At 33.2% G+C, this 27,455-nt stretch overlaps 4 protein-coding genes across 4 annotated transcripts; 2 read left to right on the forward strand and 2 right to left on the reverse strand.

Moving 5' to 3' along the window:
- The first annotated feature begins 1,989 nt into the window (after window positions 1-1,989).
- LOC117911526 (auxin-induced protein 6B-like) lies at window positions 1,990-2,991 on the forward strand. The gene has a single exon (XM_034825937.1). It carries the CDS (start codon window positions 2,043-2,045, stop codon window positions 2,469-2,471), a length of 429 nt encoding a protein of 142 aa, XP_034681828.1. The 5' UTR covers window positions 1,990-2,042; the 3' UTR covers window positions 2,472-2,991.
- Window positions 2,992-3,561: 570 nt separating this feature from the next.
- Window positions 3,562-4,619, forward strand: LOC117911529 (auxin-induced protein 6B-like). Its single transcript, XM_034825938.1, has one exon. The coding sequence runs from the start codon at window positions 3,709-3,711 to the stop codon at window positions 4,150-4,152; it is 444 nt and encodes a 147-aa protein (XP_034681829.1). The 5' UTR covers window positions 3,562-3,708; the 3' UTR covers window positions 4,153-4,619.
- A 10,556-nt stretch (window positions 4,620-15,175) lies between these two features.
- Window positions 15,176-15,905, reverse strand: LOC117911422 (auxin-responsive protein SAUR50-like). Its single transcript, XM_034825793.1, has one exon. The coding sequence runs from the start codon at window positions 15,806-15,808 to the stop codon at window positions 15,494-15,496; it is 315 nt and encodes a 104-aa protein (XP_034681684.1). The 5' UTR covers window positions 15,809-15,905; the 3' UTR covers window positions 15,176-15,493.
- A 4,680-nt stretch (window positions 15,906-20,585) lies between these two features.
- Window positions 20,586-25,713, reverse strand: LOC117908479 (transcription initiation factor TFIID subunit 14b-like). Its single transcript, XM_034822082.1, has 6 exons — window positions 25,461-25,713; window positions 25,191-25,279; window positions 24,878-25,099; window positions 24,244-24,431; window positions 24,043-24,164; window positions 20,586-20,974 (listed from the first exon to the last, which is right to left on the reverse strand). Exons 1-6 carry the CDS (start codon window positions 25,572-25,574, stop codon window positions 20,888-20,890), a joined length of 822 nt encoding a protein of 273 aa, XP_034677973.1. The 5' UTR covers window positions 25,575-25,713; the 3' UTR covers window positions 20,586-20,887.
- Window positions 25,714-27,455: the final 1,742 nt, after the last annotated feature.

Below are 27,455 nucleotides of genomic sequence, written 5' to 3' on the forward strand. Positions count from 1 at the left end.
CAGAGGGACAGCACTGCACCCTCCCTAAAGCAAACTCCAATTCTTGTTTAATTTTCTTGCTTTTTTTTTTTTAAAAAAAATGAATAGATGCAGTTAGCATAGATCCAATTGAACTGTTTTGAGTTCAGAAGCAGGCCCCAGCATATATTCCCTAAATCTTTCCATTTTTTCTATTTTAATCAGAGATTACTGTGTTAAAAGATACTGGGAGACAAAGAGATCATGGGATATAGAATAAATAAATAAATACCCAAATAAATATTTTATTTTATTTTTTATATTTGGTCATTTTCATTCTTAAATCATTGGTTTAGTTGATCATTAACTGAAAATCTTATAAGCTTTAGGTTCAACCATGTTACCTACATATGTAAGTATGGAGAAAAGGTTGACCTATTTGTTTTTCTCATATTTGAGCCGAGTCCCTTTCTCCCCCGGATTACGAAATGACTCACTGAGTTGAGTTGGGATTATTGATTCGTAGTTTCGTACTAATATCATAAAAAAAAACCTTTTTTTTTTTTTTTTTTTTGTATTTGTACTCCAATTATATTGTATTGTCATCTTTGAGAAATAGAGATTGGATTTTTCTCCACGTATTTTTTGTACTATGGCAATGAAGCATGTTTGGACGGGTCATCTGTATCCTAACTTTATCCCATTTATTTATATTTATTTTCATTCCCGATTAAAATATAATACTAAATGGACAGGACAGGACAGGACAAGACAAGTCAAATACAAGAAATTCTCATACCTACTCATCTAATTTTAATTTTTTTTTTTGTTTTTAAAATTTAAAATTTATTTAAAAAAATATGATTTGTAAATAAATAAATATTCAAAATATTTGTAATTTATTTTTATAAAAAATAATAGTTTATTTATCTCAAAAATTTTGAAAAATGAAAAAAATCACCTAAAATAAATTTTTATTTAAAATTTCTTATAAAGGCAATGAGGTGTGACAAGATAAAGTTATAACTGAACCCATCTTAAGTTTTAAAGAATTTCCCAAACAATCTCGGACCGTTCATCTTTATTCCAAACTCTTCCTATTAGGGGTGGGGTGAAATGGGTACTCAAAAAAACTTGTCCCATTATAATCTCTAACATTCTCATTTATTTGTATTATTATCATATTCGTTTCGTATTTCGTTCAACAATACATATTTCATTATATTTATATAGTTTAAAATGAAAACTCTATAATATTAAATTAGTATCATAGATTTTTGTTAAGTAATAACATGTTCTTACTATTATTTAAGAAATATCATTGTTTTAAATTTTTTATTTTTGAGAAAAAAAAGGTAAATTGGAATGTAGAGTAAAAGGTACTTGTGTGTTTTAATTTTAGGTGTGGGCAAGTGGCTATGATTCAAATGTGAATTAAATAGAGTAGATGGCAACATTATTTGAGATTATTACAAATGTGGACTCTTATAATACTTTAATTTTATTTAAAATTGTGTAATTAATAGAGTTGATTGTGTTAGGTGTTAGATGCAAATGTAAATAAAATATCCAAACTTCCTCATAATTATATTTTTTCTTATTATTTTCTACAATTTCGTGGTGAAAATAAGTGTATTTGAAAATGATTTTAAAAAACATTTATAACATTTTTTGAATGATGAAAATTTTTAAATATTAAAAATATTAAAAACGTTTTTTAGAATCACTACTAAACAGAATTTAAATATAATATAAATTTTCGTTAAATTAAAGATATTTTTGCTATGCAAAAGGTTATTAATATCTTGAATAAGAAAAATATATTTGGTAGAAAAAAGGAAGACAATAAACAAGAAAATAAGATTAGTAAGACTCATCCCATGTTACACACTTAGATGGTGTCTTTGTGGTATGTTGATGACGTGGCCATGAACCTAGCTTCGTAATTATATCCCAATCCATGCCCTTTTAAGTTTTCCACCACCTATAAGGCTACAACTCCCTCCTTCAAAAGCCAACAGTACACCACCTCTCACTCTCTCTCTATAGTCTATACTTTCCAGCTCTACGTATCTCGCCGGAAAATGCAGCCGGTCATCGGGAGCAGCGACAAGATCCGGCACATTGTGAGGATCCGGAAAATGCTCCGTCGCTGGCGAAGGAAGGCTGCATCTTCAGGTGGTCGCATTAGGGTCCCTTCCGACGTCCCAGCCGGCCACGTGGCGATCTGCGTGGGGACCGGATGCAGGAGGTTCATCGTGCGCGCGGCGTACCTGAACCATCCCGTCTTCAAGGCGCTGTTCCTCGAAGCCGAGGAGGAGTACGGCTTCGCCAACCACGGCCCGCTCGCGATTCCCTGCGACGAGTCGGTGTTCGAGGAGGTCCTCCGAGTGGTGTCCAGGTCCGAGTCAAGCCACCCGCCGCGACTCACCATCGGTGACGACTTCCAGAGACGCTGCCACGTGGAGTCTCGGCCGTTGCTCCACGGTTTTGCCGAGAAATCTATATGTTAATCAACCAGTGAGTCATTCCGAGTGAGTCATTCCGACCGAGTGTATTAAAATTTCGTGTGTGGGTTTGCATAATGGGGTTGAAAACAAGTGGGTTAACGTGCGCATGGGGCTCACAATTCCTCTTCTAAACCTTGGCCGGCCATTGAGTCAAGGGCTCTCTTGTATATATTCTAAAAAGCTTAGGGTATCGAGGCGTGTGAGGAGAGATAAGAGGAAGTGAAGAGACCGCCATGTCTGCAACTAATATAAGCATCGAAGCTCTCTATGAAACATTCTAAGCAACGGTATATTAATTTTTCTTTTTTCTTTTTTCTGGAAAAAAAGAAGAAGAAATAAATTGGAATGCATGAGTTGAAAGTAGTTGTTGTTTTGATTTAGTAAAGTAGGTAGTAGCATTGTTTGAGATGATTCCAAATGTGGACTCCCCACGTACGTCTAAAGAAGATTCCCTATCACTTTTTGTTGTTTGTAATTTTCTTTTCTTTATCAAAGTTAATACATATATTTGGCTTTTCTAGTATTGCCTAAATACCATATTTAATTAAAATCTTTTTACTCATACTATAATATTAAATCTTATGTTGTATGGAACATAAATTTAATCACTTCAACAAATGGAAAACGAAAGTAATATTTACAAAATATTCTTATTCAAAATACAAATAATAAACTTTTTTTTATAAAAAAATAATTGTGATATATGAAATAACTTATTTATATTTTTCTATTATTATAAAAAAAAAATATTCATGAAATTTTTTAGGCGGGTATTTTATTTTTATTTTAAATATAATTTTAAAGTGTTTGATAAAATTTTTAAAAAAAATTTTGTAAAATTTTTTGGAGAAGCAATTGATATGTGATTCTCCTGAATGCATTGATAATATGCTTTGAGATTAACTCTAATAATAACAAATAATTTTTTATATTATTATTATTATTATTATGCCCATAATTGAAAAAATAATTTTTGAAAATAAATATTTGGATGTGTAGAGCGCAATAATCGAGATATTTGGACTAGTAAAACAAATCCCACGTTAGATGGTGGCTTTGTGGCCTGCTAGTGCCAATCACATGGCCATGAACCTGGTTTCGTAATTATCTTCAAATCCATGTCCTTTTTCACTTCTCCACTACCTTATAACCGCCTCGTTCAAACGCCACAGCTAACTACCTTCACCTTCTCTCTCCCCTCTCTTTCTGTACTTTCTTGCTCTACGTATCTCGCCGGAAAATGAAGCCGACCATCGGGAACGGCGACAAGATCCGGCACATTGTGAGGATCCAGAAAATGCTTCGTCGATGGCGGAGGATGGCTGCGTGTTCGTCGTCGTGTGCGTCAGATGTAGTCATTAGGGTTCCGTCCGACGTCCCAGCCGGCCACGTCGCGATCTGCGTGGGGAGCAGGTACAGAAGGTTCATCGTGCGCGCGTCGTACCTGAACCACCCCGTCTTCAAGACGCTCCTCCTCCAAGCCGAGGAAGAGTACGGCTTCGCCAACCACGGTCCCCTGGCGATTCCCTGCGATGAGTCGGTGTTCGAGGAGGTCCTCCGAGTAGTGTCCAGGCGCGAATCGAGCCTCTCGCCGCGAGTCACCATGGTTGACGACTTCCAGAGATCCTGCCACGTGGAGTCTCGGCCGTTGCTCCACCGTTTCGCGGAGAATTCCATATGTTAATCAACTAGTGAGTCGTCCCGAGTTGAGTGAACTCAGCTGACTGTTATTTATTTATTAATTTATTAGTTAGCGAGTTATTTCTTTCTATTGTTTAACCTTGAGTCGCCCCGAGTCAGAGGAGGCGAGTTAGGCATAGCACAAAATTTTTGATTTTTTTTTATTATTATTATTAATTTATGTATGTCATTTCATCTTCCTAATGAATCGCAATTAATTATTTTTAATTATATATTAACCTAGTAATAATGAAGCGAGCGGAAGTGAGAAGAAGAGTAAAAGACTAAAAGTTTCCAGTGTTAATCATTCTGTTGAGATGATGATTGCAGTGAGTGGCACTCCGGCTCCCCGGCTCTCCGGCACTGCTACTCATTGCTTGCAACCAAGCTCCGATGTAATGATTTATTTAAGTTTTGAAATTGAATCAGAAGTGCAATTCATGTTAGGGTTGGACCCCATCTCCTTGTTTTCTAGCTGGAAGTCACCACACTCACCACCCCCTTTATCATTAATGTCTGTAAAAGACTAAAAGTTTCTCTTCAAAAATATTTTCCCCCTGGAATCAAATATAGCATAAAGGTTTAATACAATCTTGATAACTTTGGAAACAACCCTAATTTTAGCATCCCATAACAGAATCTTGACCTTCTTCTAGAACTTGTCACATAATTCCTTGCGAGAAAAGGGGGGGACTATGGAATTGGAATCCCATTCTATAAGATAATAAAATATTTTAAATCCATATTATTTTTATAAATGTAGTATAGAAAATGTTCCGCGTAAGCAATAGGTAACGCCGCGTTAGAATAAAGCAAAAAATAAAAGGATAAAATGTATAGAATTTCATGAAAATGACACCGTTTTGTGGGCATGCATGATATGGGTTTTGTCTTAATTCAAAAGATAGGCATTGCAAGATTTGTTTAGAGTAATAATAGAGAGAGGAGCATGTTCTTGGGCCCCTCTGCAATTGGAAAAACGGTCTAATGGAGCTCACTTTTCAATGATAGCAAAAGGGTTTGCTTGCCTCTTTGACATTTTTGTAAGGAGTATGAGTGGAGTGGATGATGTATTATGCTTTTCTTTTTCAAACACCCCACCAATTATACTAAGAATTTAAAGATTAGATTATATGAATTATTTTTAGATTAATCCCCTTATTCATTTCATTTCATTTCATTTCACGTCCTTTTGAAATATTAAATTAATATTTCATTTCATTTCATTTGATGTTGGAAAGATCGGAAAGGAAAAGAATAATAAAGAATTAAAGAATTTAATGTCTATGATTTGATTTGCTTTATAAATTTTATCGAGAATTATTTAAAAAATGATAAAATTCTCAAAAATTTTGTTGTTTATATATGAAAGAAAATATGAAATTTTCCAAAAATCAATTGTGTCTACCATGCGATGAGATAAATCTTTAATGACATTTCACATCAGATGTACTAAAGTGTATGGTGTAAGTGTCACACACACCATGTAAAACTACAATGTTGTTGCAATCCAACAATTTATTTGATTTTTGACTTTAATACCAACTTTTTATTAAAGGATTACTTCCCGATATAAAAGGAAATTGAATTTGATTGATTGTCTTTAAAATTGATTTTGCTTCCTCAAATATGTAAGTCGGTGTTTTTACGATTTAACAACTCAATTTTAATTAAGTATACACTTTCAATAGCTAGTTGAGTAAGACTTTCAATCAAATAATTCAATTTATAAGAATGAAAGATAATCAAGAAAAATAGAAGTAAAGAGAAGCAGGGTGGAATACAAACAAATTTTATAAATCAACTTTTTACAAATAATTGGAAAATGTGTAATTTTAAAAAATATATATATTTATCCTATGATACAAGGTTTGAAACAGATTTTCAGTATGGGATTGCTTGCAAAAAAGAAAAAAAAACAATGTAAGACTAAGGTGGTGTTTATTTTTTTTTTGCTTTTTGCTGAAAGTAATATGTTTTTAGAATTTAGGTTATTTGTTTTTCTATTTTTTCATAACTTATTATAAATTTTTTACTAAATAGAAAAAACCAAATTATGTATTTTTTTCTAAATAGAAAAAATAACATATATTTTTTATTTTATTTTTTAATACTTAATAATTAATATAAATAAAATACTATAAAAACAAACAACTTAATATTTAACACTATTAAACATTTAGACTCTATTTAAAATTAAATAAAAAAACAAACACCACATAAGAAAATGAAAGAAAGTGAAGTGGGAAATACAATATTGAAAAAGCAGTTTGAAGATAAAATACAAATTATTTGTATTGTCTCAATGATTAATTCATTTTATCTAAGTGTTTAGAAAAAAAAATGAATTAGAAAACAAGGGAGCTAACAGAATCTATGATAGCAACTATAAACTTTATAAAGTTTCAAGTTTCATTTTTCTTTCTTTCTTTTTTCTTTCTTCTGTTGTTTTCTTGGCAACCAAACAAAGGGCTTGGGTATTTTATTGTATGAAAATGTTCTACAAGAGCTTTCCAAATAAAGCATGTTGGGCTGGGCTTGAATTGTGGTCCAACCGCCAATTCTAGTCAAGTGTTTGAAGGGGCTTGACCAAGCCCATGACCTTCCTTGGTTTTCCTTAGAGAAAAGCTCAAGATCAACAAAATTTAAATATATCATCACCTTCAATGAAGGCAAATTTAAACATGAGATCTTGAAAGCGCTTTCTTATAGAAATCAAGTGTTTCGTAAATTTTTTAAAATCTAAAAAATTACTTAAAAGTCGTTTCTAAAGAATCACTTGATAAGTGGTTCTTTCAAAACCCACTTTTGAAAATTACTTTCAATTTAAAACACTTCAATTAAAATCACTGACAAATAGATATTTATTTCTTATTTCGATACCAAGAATTGTTTATCAATATATGATAAAAGTATTTTCTATAACCATATTATTTTTAAGAATTAGAGCGTGTTTGAAAGTAATTTTAAAAAGATTAAACTAAGTTAGCTTAACCCATTTTTTAATGACTTCAAATTTCACATCAGATTGATAGCTTAATACGATATCAAGGTATCAATGGATAACAAGTCATAAATTCGACCCTAATGACGTTTATTTTTAGGTCCACTTGTCACATTGGTAGCTTTTCACAACTAGCACCATACAAAAGGACAGAATTGAAAAAATAATTAAGAAAGTTGTTTCAAAGAGAGTAACATTAATGACACACATGCCTTTCATAGTTTTGAAGATGAGTTGTTATGAACTATGGAAAAAGCCCAAAAGAATGATTAAAAAGATTTAGAAAAAACATTATTATAAGATATATAATTGAGAATTCAATCAAATGATGGAACCTTGTGATAAATCCTAAAATACCATATGCTTAATGTAACTCTAATTAAGAAAAAAGAAGGGAAAAATGAAAAAGAAGGCAATAAAATATAGATAGAAGAATGGAATTATTAGGAAGGAGATAAGCTTTTGTGTTAAGTGAGGGTGACTGAGATGTTGAAAAAAAGGGACAGGAGGAGCCCAATGCGAAGATGGTTGCCATGGGAAAGGGTAATGAATGGAGCCCATGAACACACCCTGGAGACCAATAATAGTGTTGTTAGGGCAATAATTAGGGGCCACTGCTGGGTTTTGAAAGGACTCAGGCTTGGGTTCATACAAAAATGAAAAATCAAGTGGTCAATCCATAATTCCATACCTATCCAATGGTTTCTGTGACACTTGTCACTCCTGATCTTGATAATTGAAAGTTTCCTTTCACGCTTGTCATGGTGGGGAAGTATTTTAGAAAATGGTTTTTCAAATATGATATTTGTTGTTTCATACTTAAAAAATCTTTTTGTAACTTGATATATTTTTAACTTTTTTAAAAAATATTTTTGAATATGTTATAAAAATAAAATTTATATGTATTGTTTTATTTTTAATTATTTTTTAAAATAATATTTTGAAAACAAATAAAAATAATTAAAAGATGTTATTTAAAAATATTGTATTTTTTGTTTATAAAAATAGAAAATTGCTTTTAGGTTAAAAGTTTTTTTTTTTTTTTTGAAGAAAAGAAAATTATTTTTGAAAATATTTATGATATGGAATTTAAACTATTGTTTAATAACTGTTTTTAAGAATAATTTTTCATTCTTTACCATAAAAAAACACATTTGATAATTAGAAAACTGTTTTTTATTTTCTGTTTTTAAGAATAAAAAATAAGATATTTTCATAAAATATTTTTTATTTTTTTTATTATTTTTACTTGTTTTAAGCACAAAATAATTATATAAATATATTAAACATAAAATATTGGATATAAAAATTAATATTAAAAATTGGTTGAAAAAAATTGATTATATGTATATATATATATATATATATATAAAGGTGGTGTGACATTTTCAGTAATTATCATTAAAAAAAGAAAAAAAGAAAAAGAAAAAGAAGTAGTTTCGGTTAATAATAGATTGGTCAAAAGCTAATTGGGCCTATTGATCAGATATTGCCAGCAAAGTTGTGAATAGACTTGTTAAAGTGCTCAGTTTCCAGGGCCCTTCCCCTCTCTCTATTGCCCCACTTCCACATGGTGGAGGGCCCAAATCTTTTGAGCTTTTTGACTAATTATTATCATAACTTTTCCTTTTAGGTTGGAAAAAAAAAAAAAAAAAACATTTCAAGTGTTTTCTTAAATTACACTTTTAAATATGATTATAATATTAAAAAATTAATCAAGAAAATGAATCATGTGACTACACTTTAAAACTTTAGTACATTCAAATTTTCCCTTTTAATAAAATAAATTAAAAATTAAAAAGAAAAGTCAAATATTAGGGCTTTAAGAAATGACCATTTTATTTCAATCTTATTTTGAGATCAAAGCATGCTTCAAGTGACCCCATTTCATTTCATTTCATATGTGACAAGTTTGAATATTGAATATGAAATGACATTCAAATTCTCAACCCCACATGGCAAAATCATTTCCAATTATTTTCATTAATATGCAAAATTTTATTCTTGAAAACACCTATTCTAACTAACTCAGTGCTGGATCCAACTTAATTCCAAATAATTCCCCCTAAATTTTCAAGTTTTCCTCAATCTAAATTTTCAAGTTTTCCTCAATCGTATCATGATAAATGTTTACGAGCAAACTTAGAAGACGCTATTTTTATAAAAAAAAACCCGAGATTTATTTTTGAATAAGCTTATAGGTATTAATTTTTACAATATTAATAAAATATCCGAATATAGATACATTTATTTTTAAATTGTTTTTTTATGATACCAATTTTTAATTTTGAGATATATAATATATGATCAAAATAACATTATTTTGAAGTGAAAGAAAGCGAAAGGCAATGATTTAAACTAGTTCAACATCAAGTAGGTCCAATTCTCACGCGTGTTCTTGAAAAGGGGATTCGATTATTGATTCTATCGGTAAAATTGATGATGTTGACTGATTATTTTTTTTTATTTATTTTTAATTATTACTTTAAATTAGATATTTTTATGAAAATACAATACACTATATATTCATGCATGGAAATAATTTCTCATTTTCCTCATAATAATTACCAATGTGATATCATTAACCATAACCATGACCCAACTCAAACCCATAAAAACCCAAAAAAATTAACTCATGAAAAATGAATAAAAATTGAAAAATGTCCAAGATAGAGAGACCCAAAACCCTAACTACTAGGGCAACAACCAAGTGGGTACATCATACATGTACTTGCAAACGTTCTACTATTTTGATGATACAAGTGGGGGCACCGATCACATGCACATCACCCCAATGAATAGTAATGAGGATGACCCACCAAGAGATACGAGTAGAGACCCTATTGGCTACTTTGAATTGGATCACAAGCTCAATATTCAACAACTCCTAAAACCCTAGGATTTGATTTGATGGAGCAGGAGCAAGCCCCAATTATCACTTTCATGGAGCTGCAGGGTTTCAGTTTTGTCATGAAGGGTGGTAGTTGTGGGCCCGTGGCCTGTGGGTGGTGGGTGGTGAAGAGGTGAAGGTGGTTAATAAATGGCAGTTATTTTAGGTGGGTGAGTGAGTTGGGGAGGGTGAGATTATCAGTCCCTGACAATGCCCCCCACGAAAGAGATTCAGTACTGATTTGTACCATATTAGGAGTAGGACACTTTTGTTGGTACACCCTCTGGCTCACTCTTCAAAGCAGCGTGGCCTCAGATATATGGGGGACCAGATCAAAACGACGTCGTTTGTTGGTGGTCCATTCTCCATTTTTGCTTATTTATTTATTTATTAAAAATTTAAACCACCTTCCAAAGAAAAGGGTTGTCAGATAACATCAAAATGGTTCATGGGTAACCTTGTTTTTATTTTTTAAAACCTAATTATAATAGGTGTAAATTAAAATTTCCATAATTTTGAAGAAAAAGAGGAAAATAAAGGAGAAAAAGAAAGAAAAATTTAAAAATTACAAAGAGGGTACAAAGGAAAAGACATAGTTTAATTTAATGTTTTCCTCATTTGGAATTGGGCATAGAAAAATATGTGGAGAAGAAGAATTGAAAATGAAGGGTAGTACCCTAGTGGAGGACACCTAGTCCGACAGCACATTCAATCTCAGAGTCACAATATCTCTTCAAATATATTTCAACCTTGAAAGGCCCCAACATAGACATAGGGTTCCCTACAACACCTCCCACCTCCCTACACTAGTGCCTCTCTATGTCCCTTCACCCAATTTCAAGCCTTGAGAAATTAATGTAAACTATTTCCAAAAAACAGACACATCAAAAACAAAAACAAAATCATAATTGTGGGTACATGAATAATATATCATGCATGCAGTGGCTTAATTTTGTTATCAACTTGTTCCATCTTCATCCATTTTTGGGATTCTTTTCTATTATTATTATTATTATTCTTTGAATTCATTTGAGTGTTGGGAGTTTTAAGGTGGGTTTAAGGTGTGATAAGGTTTTGATGAAATGTTTGGTAGATCTAGAAGTGATTACATTAGGGTTTTTAGTTCAATACCAAAAAAAAGGGCATCTTTTTTTGGGTATGTACAAGAAAACTATCCGGAAAAGAACAGAAAATATATTTTGGAACTTAGAAAACATCGAAAACATCATTTTAAAAATTTGTTTTGAAAATATATTATTTTTTAAGAAGAATTTTGAGGTGTTTTGAAGTGGTGTTTAGAGAATATTCTAAGAAATAATTGAAAATTTAGAGAATATTTAATTTTTTTTTCTGTATTATATATAAACACACAATGCTTTAAAAACAACAAAACTTTTTTTTTTTATTTGATTTTTTAGACATATATAGGTATAATATAAAATTTTCTAAAACAGTTTTTATATTATCTATTATTTTTCAAAATATTCTACAAACACATCTAAAAACACTATTTTTTTTTAAATGATTAATTTTGATAATAATTTTTTTAAAAATTTCAATAAAAAGATTTGTCAAATGTATTTTTTGATTTAAAAAATTGTTTAAAAAAAAAATTAAAAAACAGTAAACTATTTTTAATAATAGTTTTCAAAGAAACCTTAAGTGTCCATGTTGACCCATAAGGTTAATTAATTATCTTAAATTACCATAAAAAAATATTATCTTAATATTCACCCTTGTCTAACTTATGTTGTATAATATATAGTATTCATTGTACTATATTTATTTTAGATAAGGTAAGTGAATATTCCTCTAATCATGGTAACATTTGTGATGGCTTTTCCTCCCAACATTTAGAATATTAGTATTCAATTCATTTAGACTTTTCCTATTTCCTATTTCCTTGAATTATGGAAATGTGTAAAATCAGAATTTTAGTATCCATTTCATTTAGACATTTCCCATTTCCTTGAATTATGGAAATGTGAAAAATCATAAATTAATTATTTTTTTTTTCTTGAATTATGGGTATACCTAACTGAAAATGATCAAATGGGGGCATAGAAAAACAAGATTAGATGGGGATAGTAATGTCATAATGGACCATTTTAATTAATATTTTTTAGTTGTGATTTATTCAATATTTTATTCCTCAGCTGCCAAGAGCACATGGGCTGCCCAATTTGGTTGTCCAAATCATTACAAGTCAAACAAGCTTAGATTAGAAATAATCAAATCCCAATTTTTTTATATTAAAAATTTATCTTAATAATATTAAATTTAGGTTAAAATATGGTCGGCATGGGTTTACCATTTTATCTAGACGTCTAAATAGACAACGTACGAGACATTTTAATCTTTCTTATCGACTAAATCCTAGATAGTATGAATTTTCTCTTCTATCTTATCACTTAAACACGAGAAATTTCAAATTCTAAAGCTTTGATTCATTATTAGATGGTTAACAAGAAGGCAAGTTGCATTAATGTGCACCAAAATAATGCAAAGGAATTAGTCCAACCAATAATTTTTTTTCTAAAAGTGGCCAAACACCATTCAAATTAAGGTGAGGAAAGCAATTCTAACAGTGAAATACAAAATTATGACTGTTGAAAATAGTTATTTGGCTCTAAGAAAGAGAAATGAAGAGTGAATCAAACAGAAAAAGGTAATGAATGTGGAGCACTGTGGGGGAAAAAGAAGCAAAAAAAGAAAGGAAAAGTGCATATACATGCAGAAAACTGAAAATGATGGAACCCTCTCTATACTTTGAATTATGTTTTAGGTCTTGTTTTTCTAAGAGAAGAAGTCCTTGAATTGAAAGATGATCTGATCACTTACTGTCATTTTATCACCATTTTCTGCATGTGACTATTGTCTCCAATGTCAATGGAAGGGGCCCCTTGTTTTTTATTTAGACATTCGAACCCATTTCCCATATCCCTATAGTAATATATTCCTTTGTATATTTTTCTTTAAATTTTTATGAGTAAATATGAAAATTGTTTTAAGAGTATTTATCTTGAATGTTGGCAAAGCAAACTTAGGTGACATAAATCCACTTTTCAGATGAACCACCTCTACACCCTTAAGGGCTTAGAAGTAAATTTTGAAGAGGGGGGAAACAAGAATAGACAATGAGGCCATTCATGTGTGGGTGACGATGCAGGGGACATGTGGATGATCAGTAAATATCAATAAAGAGCATCACAAACTAGGGTAGATTCCATGTGCATCATGAGTCAGATACATGCCTGACCTTTATCATTGCTCTACTCAGGTGAAAAACCTACTTTCAGGTGAGCACCACCCATCTGGAACTTCCTTCAATTAATTCTCATGTTTAAACCACAATGTGAGCATGGAGTTTAGCAGATGAGTGTTTTAATGGTTGTGCTGACAAAAAATGGAGTTTCTAACCTACTCTACCAACTCACCCACCATTCCCATACACAACTTTTAATGGGGTTAAATGGGGGAAAAAAAAACCTAAAAGAAAACAAAGGAAGTCACAGAGGGCATGCAAGACATGGATAAATTATATTAAAAAAGAGGGAGAGAGAGTGGCAGGTATGGGCATGAAGAACACCAGAACAATAATGGGGGAACTGGAGATATTTTTTTGAGGATGAGAGGATTCTGAGACGAATTTTGGCAGTAGAGGATTAGCAGCAGCAGAAGATATTCTTTTGGGGTCCAAGTCAGTTGGGAGAGGGAGAGAGAGAGGGGGAGGGAGAGAGAGAGAGAGCTCTGTGTGTGAGTTGTCAGAAAAGGAGTTCTGTGGCTGAAACAAAAAGAAGGGCAATGATGCTTTACCAAGAAAAAGAGATCACATATTAGAAGAGGACCAGCTAAAACAGCGGCACCTCCTTGTTTCTCTTGCTGGTCCTACTCTCAAAAAGCAGCTACGCTTTAAAAGATTACATAAATATATGGTTGGTTTCCCTTCATAGATTCAAAATTCACAGTGTCTCTTGCATAACCCATATCAACAATATCCATGCATGCCACAAAACATTGATTGATTGATTCATGCAATGCATAGTGCATACCCACTTGCCAAAACACAAAGAAAAAGACCATATATGCAGCTTTAACACCTGCTAGGAAAACCCAGAAAAAAGAACAACACAAGGCTCTGATGATCGATCTAGAGTACAACACAGCTGTATATTATCAAATCAGAAATCATTTTCACCAAGCTGATGAGTTTCATGATGAGATCATCCTCACTATCATATCCTTCTACTTCAATACCATGAAAAATATATAAGCTTGAGGATAAGGGTTGGGTGAATGACGTGCATGATGACAGTGTAACGTGTAATGCCCGTATGATCTCTAGTGTCATGCATTCACCATTAATACACAAATTAAATGCAGATGTGCAAGTGCATGTGGAGAGTGGAAAATTTGTGGGTAGGAGATTGAAAGAATTTGATGGTTATCCAGAAATCCTTTTCTGGGGGTTTCCTCTAATAGGGGGAGTACTTTTAATTTGTGTGTCGAAGGGGCTGAGAATTATCAACTATCCTAGTCCAACTAATCGGCTCATTGAGTGAAGTGTAGGGGATCATAAAGTACCGTATCATGATGTCATTGTGAAACCACATTCACCTAAGAACCCTTTTTTCTGTTCAAGGACCACGCTCTACTGCATTTAATTAGCCCTCATGTGCCCACCCTTTTACGTGTTCTAATTGAATCGTATACGTCTTTTTTTAACATACTTGGCAGTAAAACTCAAATAGGAGGTTTCTATTCTTCATCTCCACGCCGACAAGGTGGTAAGATTTAAGAACAGTCTTAATGAGATGTAAATTTTTCAAAATTTTGGTTCTACTCTTATGCTTTTCTGAATTCTGTTTGTACTAATGAATCCTACCCTTTTGTAAGTATTCATTCTGATGAAAGAGCCGAAGATTATTCAACTTTGTGGTACAGTTCTCCTAATGTCTTGTTGTGGTAACTTTGGGAATGAAAATTAAGATATTTGTTCTATGATTTGATTTGATTTGACTAGAGATTTCATTTTATCATTGTGTTTCAAGCCATGCACAGAATTTACAGGCTAAAGAACACTAGGAGAGAGAGAGAGAGGGGGAGGGAGGGAGGGAGGGAGGGAGAAAATTGTAAAGTGAAAAGGAAAATCATTCTTGCCTTTCATTAACATGAGCAACTTCTCTCAAAGGGTGTAGCAAGGCACCTCTATGAGGAAAATCTTGGAACTTTATACAAATCTAACCCAGAAAAAGTTCATGGGTCTTGGGTTAGAGTCGTTAAACACAAAAACCCAGTAGAGAGGGTTTCAAAAGAAAGAAAAAATTAATCTAGAGGGAAGAATAACAAATGAAGAAAGATGTTAAAAAAAGAGAAGCAGTGGGAAATGCTGCTTCATCTTAGCCATCGATCTTCTCCAAACAAACCCCATCATAATAACACCCTCTCTTCTCATCTGAGCATCGATGTTAGAGAGCGGAAAACAACTTCTTCGCATGGAATTGTGAGGCCCATGTCATGATCGAAGCCGAACTCTTCTTCAGCGCGTTGAAGCAGGCATTGGAACTCTGGATGAGACAAGAATGAGATTGGGACAATGTATCTACTTCTGTTTTCTCCAACATAAACGGCAAAGTGACCCTTTGGGACGTCGAGAGGAAGGCCATCTTCATCGTAGCCATTTTTCTTTCCTAGGCTGGAGCATCTCTTGAGGATTTGCTTAAGAACTGCAGTTTGAGGCAGTTTGTTTGATTTTCTGATGGCCATTTGGGGTTGAGAGAGTTTGTGGTGTGAAGGAAGGAAGCAGATGTTGAGAGAGACTAAACAGAAAGGAGAGCACAGGCGGTAGTGGTGAGAGGATTGAAGGGTGTGAAGGGTATTTATGAAGAAAGTGGAGAGAGAGAGAGAGAGAGAGAGAGATAGTCATGTGGAGTGTGGGGGCAAAGGACAGACCACGGGTGTTTTGGGGTATGTGTATGTGCGCAAGGACATGGTGGGAGCCAAGGCCTTTGGGTTTACTGTTCCTTGTTGGTCCTCCAAATGACAACATGGACCCCCCATCCCCCCCCCTCTCTTTCTCTCTCTTGCTCTCTCTTTCACCTCCAAACATCTAAAAATCTACTCAATTTTCCTCTTGTTTTCTCTTAATCTTAATGTTTGGGAGCACCTAATTTCTGTGTCAGCTCTTCTAATAGAGTATTGTTTGGATATTTGTAGTTCACCACAATCCCTTCACAGTGCTACCCTAAACACCAGCTCTCACTTTGGTATCTATTTCAAGTTTCAATATCACAGTTTTCAGTATACCCATTTCCATTTTCAATGACACCCTACTCCTACTCCAATCTTCTAAGTTTTCCAATCCCATTGAAATTTCAACTTCTCATTCAAAATAATCTTCCTCTCCTTTTTCTGTGGTTCCATATTTGCCTTGTACTGCATCCAGGAAAGGGTAGGGTGTCCTTAATTTATGTGGTTTATCACATAACACAACAAAGAGAAATCTAGATTAATTTGTCAACTTGCTCTCCAGACAAACTCTCATAAGTGCCTTCAAATGTGACTGACCTTGTGGAAGAGGAGATCTGAAAAGCTTACTGTATTCCAACAATAAAAATAATGGCAACTGGGCCGCTAAGGATTTAGTGTTTATTGGGGTTGCAGCTCACTGTACTCTTTGACCCTATATTTTATCTTCAACCTCTCCTAAATAACTCTCTCACAAATCACGGACTGATAATAACTGTACTAGGGAGTACCACCCAGTAGAAACTTTGGTTTTTTCTGATTGTTGGGCTTGTGATTCTGTCAACTGAGTGATGGATTATAGAAATAATTAAAGAAAAAACCAACAGTTTTCACTTTTCACAGAGCATGTGCAGCTATAAAATTGCAGAAACCCATGTGTATTTCACTGCAATCTTTGCAGCTGTTGACCCCAGTACCTTTAACTTTAAATGGTCATACATCAATAGAGGGAGATGCTAACAAAAAAAAGATAAAAAGCCTAAAACCCTTAAACAACCCTTTACGTGCATCTATCTTCTCTTCTCTTTTAATATTCGTCAAGTCCTAGTACTACTTTTTGTACTTATATATTCTCTTCCATCCTACTTCACTTTGGATAATCTAGATTATTCTTCTATGCCATCATTTTAGGGTCTCATCTCCTTTTTCTGAACCTCATCTCGCCATATATCCTGTATATGTTAATGGCCAAGAATGGAAGAGACCACACTTGATGGGTACCCATTTGGGGAGATCTTTTAAGACCGAAAGCATCAAGTAGAGACAATATTAATGAAGGGTCGTTATGGATTCAGCTGGACATATAGGCATTTTGTATTGATAACTCACCGATCGATGAGTAATTGGCTTTATTTCTTGGCATTGGTTGATGCCAAGAAGCTTTTGCCGTAGCACTTATATTTCAGAGTTGTCAATAACCTCTAGAAGCTGACAAGAAATAGTATTCCAATATGCAAGTTGATGGGGTTTTGTGGTAATGATTCCTAGTTTCTCCTCACTCTTATCATGAAGTTCAGAGAAAGGGGAAAGTGCAGGTTAAAAATTTCGACCAGTGTTTGAACCAGAGCAGGAGGTGGTGTCTCCACAGTAAGGGGCCTCCCATGTGGTCCTCCTGCTGAAACCACCACCACCACCACCACCAAATAGAAAAGAGCTATAATCAGACATAAATCTACTTCGAATGAGCACCACTGATATCCCTCTCTAGCCTGGCTCATTTCAGAAAAGTTATTTCTCCATGTTCCAAGGCTCAGAAAGCGATCTGCAAAAGCTAGATTTAATGCCTGATACGGCTATGTCCGGCATTTCTGTCTTCTCTTTTTGTTTTATCCAACCCCACAAAAAGACCATGACAGTACATGCATCCCTATTGGCATAAACACATATGTAGCCACCTAGAATGTGGTATTAATGGGTGTAATGACCAACATCTGGGAACACATACAGCCTAATTGAAGACTCGGTCAGGTGAACAACTCTGTTCATTCATCATCTTAACAATCTTCCTAACTAGATTTGAAATAATCAACTGAAAATCAGAACTGTACACATACAAGGTCTCCAACAGCAACAAATCCTTGGTTTCAGCCAGACAGATCATTTTTGGCCATAGAATTCTATCCGGGGTGTTATGGAAGTTGTATCATGACTCCTCCCATTGCCTTGACCCAAGTTCTTTCCAATATCACTTGTTTTGTTCTTGTAACGCCTCCAAACTTAAAAGTTACATACCCTGGACTGTGTTGAATTTATTGAAGGTGACAAGAGAAATGAATTTATAGATAAAACCCCACAAAATTAGAAGCAAAGGCTTACCCATGGGTCACCGTCTTTGGATGAAGCTTCCCCATGTTCTGTGAATGAGATTGGTTGGGAGAATGGAGGATAAAAACAGAGGGGAGGAGAGAGAGGCCCACCATTCTCACTGAAAATGCGGTGACCCCCAAAGCTAATCAACAAAGGCATTTTCTTTTAGAGTTGATGGAGACCCTTCTTTCATCTAGCACATGAAGGCCATGTTACTCTTGCCCCCAGACTCTCCTGTAAAGACAACATAGTAAGGTCCTCTGAGATCATCCCAACTACTTGAAACGGCTATAGCTTACTTACCCAACTGAACCATCTCTCAAACTGTAACTGCCCACTTGGAATTTTTTTATAAACCCTCAGTTTTTGTATGCACTTTTTCCTGAGTTGCCTTTGTCCTTTACAAAGGCATTTGTAGAGACTGGTGAGGAATGAGATCACGGTACTCTTAAATATTGGTAAATTATTCATGACAAATGACTTTATCTATATCTGCACATTCTAGATATGGATAGAACTGCAGATATTAAATGACACCATTGAAAGGTGATATCATCAGGATGTAAATGAGGAAAACCAATGACATTGAAGGAGGTTGTGTACAAAGTACTCATAGAAAAAGCCTGAAAATGCACGATAGAACCTAATGATGAACAAACTAAGGATGATGCCAGCAGATATACCATCAGATATGAGTTGCTTAAAAGATCAGCTTGCCTACCTCTACATGCTTCACTAGAGCTACGGCAATCAATAAGCAGAACCACACTGAAGATAATGTTAATCGGTCAGACAAGTGTTGTTCTGCAGGAAGGTTCAGAATTTACCAAAAAGAGACGAACACAAATTCAGCAGGCATTAATCATCAAATTAAAACCCCAACTATATGAAGCCTAGATAGATTGAGATAGGCATTATGGAGTTGAGATGAGAAGATTATTCCCCTGGACCCACTTGAACAAAAATAAGAGGATTTCTGAGCTTTAAGGATAGAGATTCGTACCTGGTACATGCCAAACCAAGTCCAGAGTGATAATCAAATTATATCGAAATGACTGTGACAGCACATGGAGGACCCATACAAAAGTCAGGATCTATAACCTACTTCAATTTACCACCTACAAGTGAAGCATCAAGGACTAATTGAGGAGGTACCTTAGATGGCCTCCCAGCTTTATTCACATGTCCTATTATCACTCACAGAAGGAGACATTGATGTGAAATCATGTCCTCTGCAACGACCAATAATTCTACAACTTCGGAAACCATTTCCAACTGAGCGTCCAAGTTAGGTGACTGATGTGCTTATAGAGAGTGAGAATGAACGGTACCGTTAAGTAAGGCTCCAGCATGGATTACAGAAACAAATAGGACTATAGAAAACAAGATCAAAGCAAAAATTTGACCTATTTTACTGATTTCACAATAAAAATAAGTAGCCCAATCTAGAAGAGACACAAGCCTTTCCTAAACCCCTTCAGATGTATGCTAGAGGAAGATGATACATGATACAAGGGATGATTAGCCAATCCCTAGAGATTGCCTTTTCCTGGCTTTCCCCTATATCACAGCATTGAAGTCATGTGTCAATGGTGTCACAACCATCACACAAGGAGGTTTAAGTTGTCAAGGTTTCCTTGGCTAGTGTTAGTTTGTAATTTATGCATGTTTGTTTTCCAATCTTTTGTAAAATTTTATTTTACATTAAAATTTAAATGTCAATTATAAATAGAATATATATGTTATTGTGATAAATATCTTGATCTTAAAGTAAGGTAACAAAAATCTAATCATAGCCTATAGAAGTTGAACCTTTTCTTGATTTGTTGAAATATAAAAACTAGAGGATATAGTATGATAACAGGGGATCCAAACACCCCAGCATGTTAAGCACTTTTGCCCCAGAAAAATAATGAAAAGACACCTTCTGGAATTCCTTAATACAGGTAGTCATGAACTCGAACATGGAAATCATCCGCTCAAAATTTCAATCTCATCTTTATTTTTCAGTAAAAATCACATCATACCATAGTTACATTTTCAATTATTCATCATTCAACAGTTCAAAGTATTCCCCATGAAAAGACATTTTCTTCAACCACAATAATACAAGCAATCAACCTGCAGCTATCAAACCCGATGCTCTTTGGAACCTGATAATAGCATATGGTTCTCACTCGAGTTATCATGTTTTAGAAGGACAATCAAATAAAAAAACAAAAGGGTTTCTATTCAATCAACCCAGCAGACAGTTCATAAGATAAAGTAAAACCAGTTTTGACCTTTTAACCAACTACAATATATTCCTTTTCCTTTTACAGTTGGATGCAGAGCAGCATTATCATTCAGCTTTCTAGAGAAGGAAAAAAAATACAGAAAAGAAGATAAAATGGAAAAGAGGACAAACTTTTCAGGGCCGAATAAATACATATCATTACATTCTTAGGTGATCATGGATCTCCATCATCAAAACCAATTAGAAGTCTCAATATTTGTAGGAACGCTGTAAATTCACTGGTCAGATGTGGGTTTCAACTGTTGATGCTGCCCATCAATTACACTTATCTGTCTTCTGAGTTTAGCGATATGAGCTTGCACCTAACACATTGAAACTAAATTGTCAAAAATTTTGGGTTTGTGCATTTCTTGGTAAAAATTGAATGGTTTATCTCCTCTAAGCCATGCAAGTAAAGAAGCTATAATACAACTTATCCAATCACTGATGCAAAAAAAGTCAGGATTTAGGATCTATTTGGCACTGAAACCTGGAATCTCAGAATTTGTTCTTATGATCCATCAGGGAAAAGATCTAACCAAAACATGGTCCTAGCTAATAGGGCACTCACAGCCCTTTCTGAAACCTTTCTGAAGCTTATCTGCTGAGGCAGAACATTATTAATAATTACAAATGATACAAGTTTCAGATGAAGCAATGATATGAATAAGGCTAAGTAACTAGCCTTAATACTTCACTGCAACCAAAGTGTGAACAGCATCAGGACGGTCCAATTGCCAGGGATTTTTGGTTGCTACAAACTCATCCAAAACAGATTATTGTATATCTCCATCTGAAAGACCAACTTATCAAAAAAAAAAAAAATCTGCATCTGAAAGACCATTGAAGCAACCGAGGCATGTCTGGGAATAGCCCTTCCCTAGTATAAGGACCCAGTGGCTTCACTATCTCATATTTTCTGGATGAAAAGAAGTTAAGGTCCATACACAAAATTATTTGGGTTAGCTTACTAATCCTTTCTGCCATTCCAATCTTTGAAATCTTCAATCCAATCTTAGTCCACTATTTCTCATTCTTTACATGATTCTTCCTGATTCTCAAAACGAGTCTATGCATCAACAATTACATCATCCATTTTTATTGACATTTGAAGCTTCTACATGAGGACTACAATGTAAAGACTTATCCATTACTGCATGACATCAAAATTCATTTTCCACAATAGCCACACTCTTCTTACACTAAACCAAGTTTCATTTTTTGATAAGCAAAAAAAATAGAAAATAAAATAAACAAGTGCCAAAGAGATGGTGTACCATAGTACACAAGACACATACAATGAACACCATAAGATGCAACCAAAAAGAGAAAATACAAAAGACAACTCCCTTTCTTAGCAAGAACCAAACCAATCTACAAAATCATTTAAAGACAAAACCTATATCTATGTACTTCTTCACTTGCAAAAACAAATTTCTAAGAAAAGAAAATTTCAAGGCTTGATTCCATTGCTCCACCTCGTCAAACAACCTTCAATTCCTTTCCTTTCATACAATCCAAAAGATTCACTGAACCAAGTTTCATGATTCAGTAACTTATGTTTCAACTGTTTATAGCCCATAATCTAACCTATAGAGTGATTTTGTGGTGACAGATGTATTTCATCATATGGTGCACACCCTAGAGTAGATAACAAAATTCATAATTTCCACATGCTGAAAGGTTGCATTGCTTTATGAGGGTAAAGCTTAAATCCAAAAAATAGTGTTGTGGGAGATCAGTTCACAGTTCCATATTTCCCCATAGCATCACAACTACTATAAATAGAACAAAGCCATAGAAAGGGTGTGGCTAACTCACTAACATCATAAAAGAAGAAAGAGCTATGATCAAAGAACAAAACTCTTCTTCATGTGAAACTTTCTTACAAATGCATACAGAATGAGGATGGTGAGCTATTCCTAAAGGAAGCCTCCCAAGGAACAATGAAACTACAAAAAGCTTGAGTGTGACATTAGTGCATGGCTGTACTGAGAGCACAGTACCATATCAACAACATGAGATTATCATGTACATGGTGATACAAGGCTATTACCAGAAATCAACTAACTAAAATTTAATAAAAAAGAGAGAGAGAAAAAATAAGCCATTTTCTTTTAAGGATTCTAAATTTTAAGGACAAAAGGTTACACATGTATGTGCTACAACCATGACAATGATGGAAGTTTCCAAGAATGTTTTCTATAAACTTATTAGATCATTTGCTTTAATCTTTTTGTTATTGGGGAAATCTTTAGTTATATTCTAACCAAGGATACCGGAAATTTGTGTAATATCGGTGGTTAGATTTTACAGAAATTTTGATGGGATGGAAATTGATTAAAACTCAAAGAAATATTAGAAAAAAAACTCTAAGAGAGGATAAAATAAATAATAATACATGTATTGAATTTTTATTTTTATTTTTAAAGAGAACAATATATATATGATAAAATTTATGACATTGGACAATAATATGCTGTGATTAAAAACACATTTAGTAGTAAAATGATAATCTATCTAGTTTGGATGTATTTAGGGATATAAAAGAAATGATGATATGTATATGATTTTTTTTTTTTTTTTTAATTTTTTAATTTTTAAAAATATTTATAATTTTATTTACAAGTTTATGTTTTTCTTGTATTTAGTTATTATACAAAAGATATAGAAAAATTCATCAAAAGGATTATCATGATGATCTTTATATTTTCAACTAGTTTAATGGAATTTAAAGTAAGACAATTAAAATTTATTTATGTCCTAAAGTTTTATTTTAAATGTTTCATTAATAACATGGATATAGAATTAACATTTTAGTTTTAGTAGAGACAAATAAGGTGTAAATATTTAATGTGCAGTAGTAAAATTAAATTGAAACTGGCTTGTGGTAAAGCCCCCATCTCTTCCGGTCCAGTCCCTTCATTAAATTTTAAACACAGGCTAGTGAAAAAATTGCCAAAAAATTCAATGATTTATTGGTGATTTTTGGATGGACAAAATTTGGGTCCTGTTCCCATATTGAGTTGCCAAAAAAATGATGATTTATTGGCGATTTTTGGATGGCTGAAATGGGTTTGTTTCCATATCAAAGCCAGCCGAAATCCAAAATTTCAGTGAAATATCAGCCAAAATTTCTGATTTTTCAAATACTGATTCTAACATGATGCATGGTGCAGGGAGCTTCTGGTGACAAAATGATAGACCACATTTATAATCTAGATGATTCAGACAATTACATCTTGGTGTAAATAGATACCCCTTCATGTTTGGAAGGATGTAGAATGTATATGTTGCCATTTAGGTGGATGTATCATGAACATTATCCACAATTTTCACATGAACTGAAGAACTAGTAAATGCAAATGGAAAACAACCCATTCATGCTGACCTGCTGCCGAGCTGCTGCAAGTTGTAGTAGTTCATCTGCTTCTGAAAAATTCTTGAACCACTGGTTTAGAGGATTGTCTTTTGAGTCAAACCTCTTCTTTTCATTTACATCCTCCAGAGGTACTACAACAACCAAAGCATATTTTTCTTGTAAAGAATATCAAAGAGCAAAATCTATAGAAAACACAGCTAAGAAACATACCAGGTGGTGGTAAACTAAAACCAGCAGGTAGCCTGGGCACAATAACGGCTGGATGATTCTGCACACGAGCAAAGAAACCTTCTGAAGGCTCGGAGAAAACAATTTCATCATAGGATTCTACAACAACGGGTTTCTTTGCCGACATGGGTCCAGATTCATCCTCTGGGTACAACTTTAAATGATGATATCTGTAAATAGTTTAAACTCCATCAAAATATGCTTAACAGCTTGTTTTCCAATATCACATTTTAGGCAGAGATAATAGAATGATTTTGAACTAAAAAGAAACTGTTTCAACTTTCATTAGTTCACTGCTTGGTTGCCAAGAAAACCAAGGGAAAGAAAATAAAGTATTTTTTGAATCATATGTTTTATACTGTTTTCTTTCCCACTCTCACCACCTAAAATAAGTTGAATAGTTGTATTAAATTTACTTGAATGGAGGTTTTTGTTTTCTCAATGCTTAAAGTCTAATTCCTTCTTTTCCTACCATTTCTCAGCAGCCAACCAGAAAAGAAAAAAAATAAGCATACTTTTGAACTTTAGCTCTTTTACTCTGAGATCACAAAAACAGTGTCCAGCTCCAAAAATGTTCTACATAAACGATAACTGTATGACCTGAAAAGCAACTCACAAGTTCAATAGCTTATCACAAACATCACTCTGGAAATAAAGCGTAATAGCGATTTCAAATTCACCCCATCCCGCTTCCGACAACTCAAATGGTGGTGACTCCACAACCCTTGTGGGATTATTGAAACTTGAATGCAATTGAAACACGGCACGCTTTATCACTACACCCAGATCCTCATTTGTTGGAGACCGAACATAAACAGTCCACTTATGGGACTGATACCTAATTAAAATTTCAGAAACTCAATCAGGCATTTATTCAAACATGCAATGAGCAAACCAAAAAACCATTCACTCAACAATACAATACTTACTCGCTTGCCTTTTTACCAAGCCAAAATGCGATGTTACCATACACTATTGGAACACTGATTTCAACATCTTTGAGCCTTTTATTCAAATTCTACACCAGACCCATGATCAATAACACATTAAACAGCATGTCTTTGTTATCATAGGGCAATTTTAGAGCAGTGCACTATAGTTTTGTGATTGAAAAAGTGTTCCCGCCTTGTGGGTTTCCTTTTTTTGGCGATTCAGATAATGGGTAATTGTTCAAAACTTGAAATGAAGAGAAACGTTACCTTCTTCTCACCATCTTCCGTAGATTTGACCATTTTCGACCGCTGTGATTTCGGCGTGGGCCCAACTATGTCCGGTTGATCCGGACCGTGCTTCTTCGTCGACAAGCTGTGCATCTTAAGCGCTTCTTGCTGTAAGAAATCGAAAAGGAACCGATTGAATTTAGGGTTCTTGTTGCAGAGTATGGATTCGAAAACCTAGGGTTTGAAAGAGGGATCGTCTTCGGGAGGCCTATCGCAGGATTCCCGAGCAGCCAATCAGGGCATGACATGTCATTGTCAAAAGGACTTTAAATGAACAAAATGACCAAACAACCCTCAACCGAATGACGTGTCGCACTGATATTACCTATCTTCATTGAAAGGCAGTGCACTAGAGCTTTGACATTTCTTTTACCGTTAAAGTGACAGGTATGAGGTACCCTATGGGTAATTTTACTTCACTGTCCCCATGCTTTTGGGTAAATTAATTTAAACTCTAATATAAAGTTTTATGTAAAATTAAGAATATTTAAATATTTTGAAAAGTATTATACATTTGTATATATTAATATATTATACTAAAATGCTAATGCTATTTTAAAGTAAGGTTAATTTTATGTAAGATATTTTCATTTATACCATCTTCATGCATTATTAAAATTTTATTTATTTTCAAGTGTAATGAATTTAATTTAATTTAGAATTTAAAAATAAAATATTCAGGAATAATATAACCAATTATGATGTAATATTTGCTCTTTCTTCCTTATGATTAATGAAATTTCTTTTCTTTTTTTTTACATTTGCATTCAATTTAAGAGAGATAACCAAAAAAAAAAAAAAAAAAAAAACTTTTGATTGCATGTCTTTTGACCGAAATTTCTTTGTATATTTGGATGAGGTTTCTTGATACATCCACCTCAACTTTCCTGACATCCACTTTTTTTTTTTAATAATAAATTATAAATATAAAATTACAAAATTATCATCTCCTTTAACCCATTGAACATATTCATCCAAACCCCACCCATCTCTTCTTCAATTTCTTTTTTTTTTTTTTTTTTTTTTCTTTCCTTTAGTTTTTCCTTTATTCGATCCCTTCTCATCCTTTTCATCTTCCTCTTCAATTTTATTTTGAATACTTAAAAAAATAAAAATCAAACAAACAAACACATACCATGTTTTCTGTTTTTTCTTAAATTTGAGAAAGAATGAAAGAAAAAAAAAAAGAGAAAAAAAAATGGAGTTAAGAAGAGAGTTAGTGCAGTATTTAGTAAATTTAGTACCTTAAAGTAATTTAATAACTTAATTTAAATCATCAAGAAAATTAAATATATTTGATAAAATAACTTAATGATATAACTTAAATTCAAAAACAATTTTAAGTAATAAATAAAAAGAATGAATTTATTCTTAAGTTCATATATTCATTTTATATTTTTATCCCCATTTATCTTAATTATCTCTATGATTTTTTTTTACTATCCCATAACCTTCATTATCACTCAATCTCTTTTACTCTGATTATAATTTATGATAATAAATATATCAAATAAATTTTAAATTAATTTTATCAAATAACCTTAATACTTCAAATAAGAATTAAGTAATAAGTTATAAGTCAATAATTTAAATATAATTTATCTTAAAGTCAATTTAAGTTATTAAATAATAAATAATAAGTTTTGTCAAATTGAGTTTGAATGAGGTTAAAAGATGAAAATGAGGATTGTGTTGTTAGTTCACACTTACACTTTATCTAAAAAGAATGGATATGGGAAAACTTTAGGGGAATATCTTTTAAAAATTCATTAAAGATATGTTCACAATTGATGTGGTGGGAAAAAAAGAGAGAAGAAAACTCTTTGGTTGATTTACCCTAAATAATGTGTCTATGGTGATTCATTAATTCTAACAATGCGCTCCATTGCTTTGATTTGACTTGTTTTGAATCACATCCCTTGTGTGAAACCAAGGTTTGGTTAATCTTGATTTTGATGATAACAAAACAAGGTT

The sequence above is a fragment of the Vitis riparia genome, chromosome 3, assembly GCF_004353265.1.
Source record: "Vitis riparia cultivar Riparia Gloire de Montpellier isolate 1030 chromosome 3, EGFV_Vit.rip_1.0, whole genome shotgun sequence".
Lineage (NCBI taxonomy): Eukaryota > Viridiplantae > Streptophyta > Magnoliopsida > Vitales > Vitaceae > Vitis > Vitis riparia.

Coding starts and splice junctions, on each gene's coding strand:
- LOC117911526 (XM_034825937.1), top strand. CDS start 2,043: ATGCAGCCGGTCATCGGGAGCAGCGACAAGATCCGGCACATTGTGAGG.
- LOC117911529 (XM_034825938.1), top strand. CDS start 3,709: ATGAAGCCGACCATCGGGAACGGCGACAAGATCCGGCACATTGTGAGG.
- LOC117911422 (XM_034825793.1), bottom strand. CDS start 15,808: ATGGCCATCAGAAAATCAAACAAACTGCCTCAAACTGCAGTTCTTAAG.
- LOC117908479 (XM_034822082.1), bottom strand. CDS start 25,574: ATGCACAGCTTGTCGACGAAGAAGCACGGTCCGGATCAACCGGACATA. Junction 25,100..25,190: donor CTTGGTAAAAAGGCAAGCGA/GTAAGTATTGTA, acceptor AATTTTAATTAG/GTATCAGTCCCATAAGTGGA. Junction 24,432..24,877: donor TGTGATAAGCTATTGAACTT/GTGAGTTGCTTT, acceptor AACTATTTACAG/ATATCATCATTTAAAGTTGT.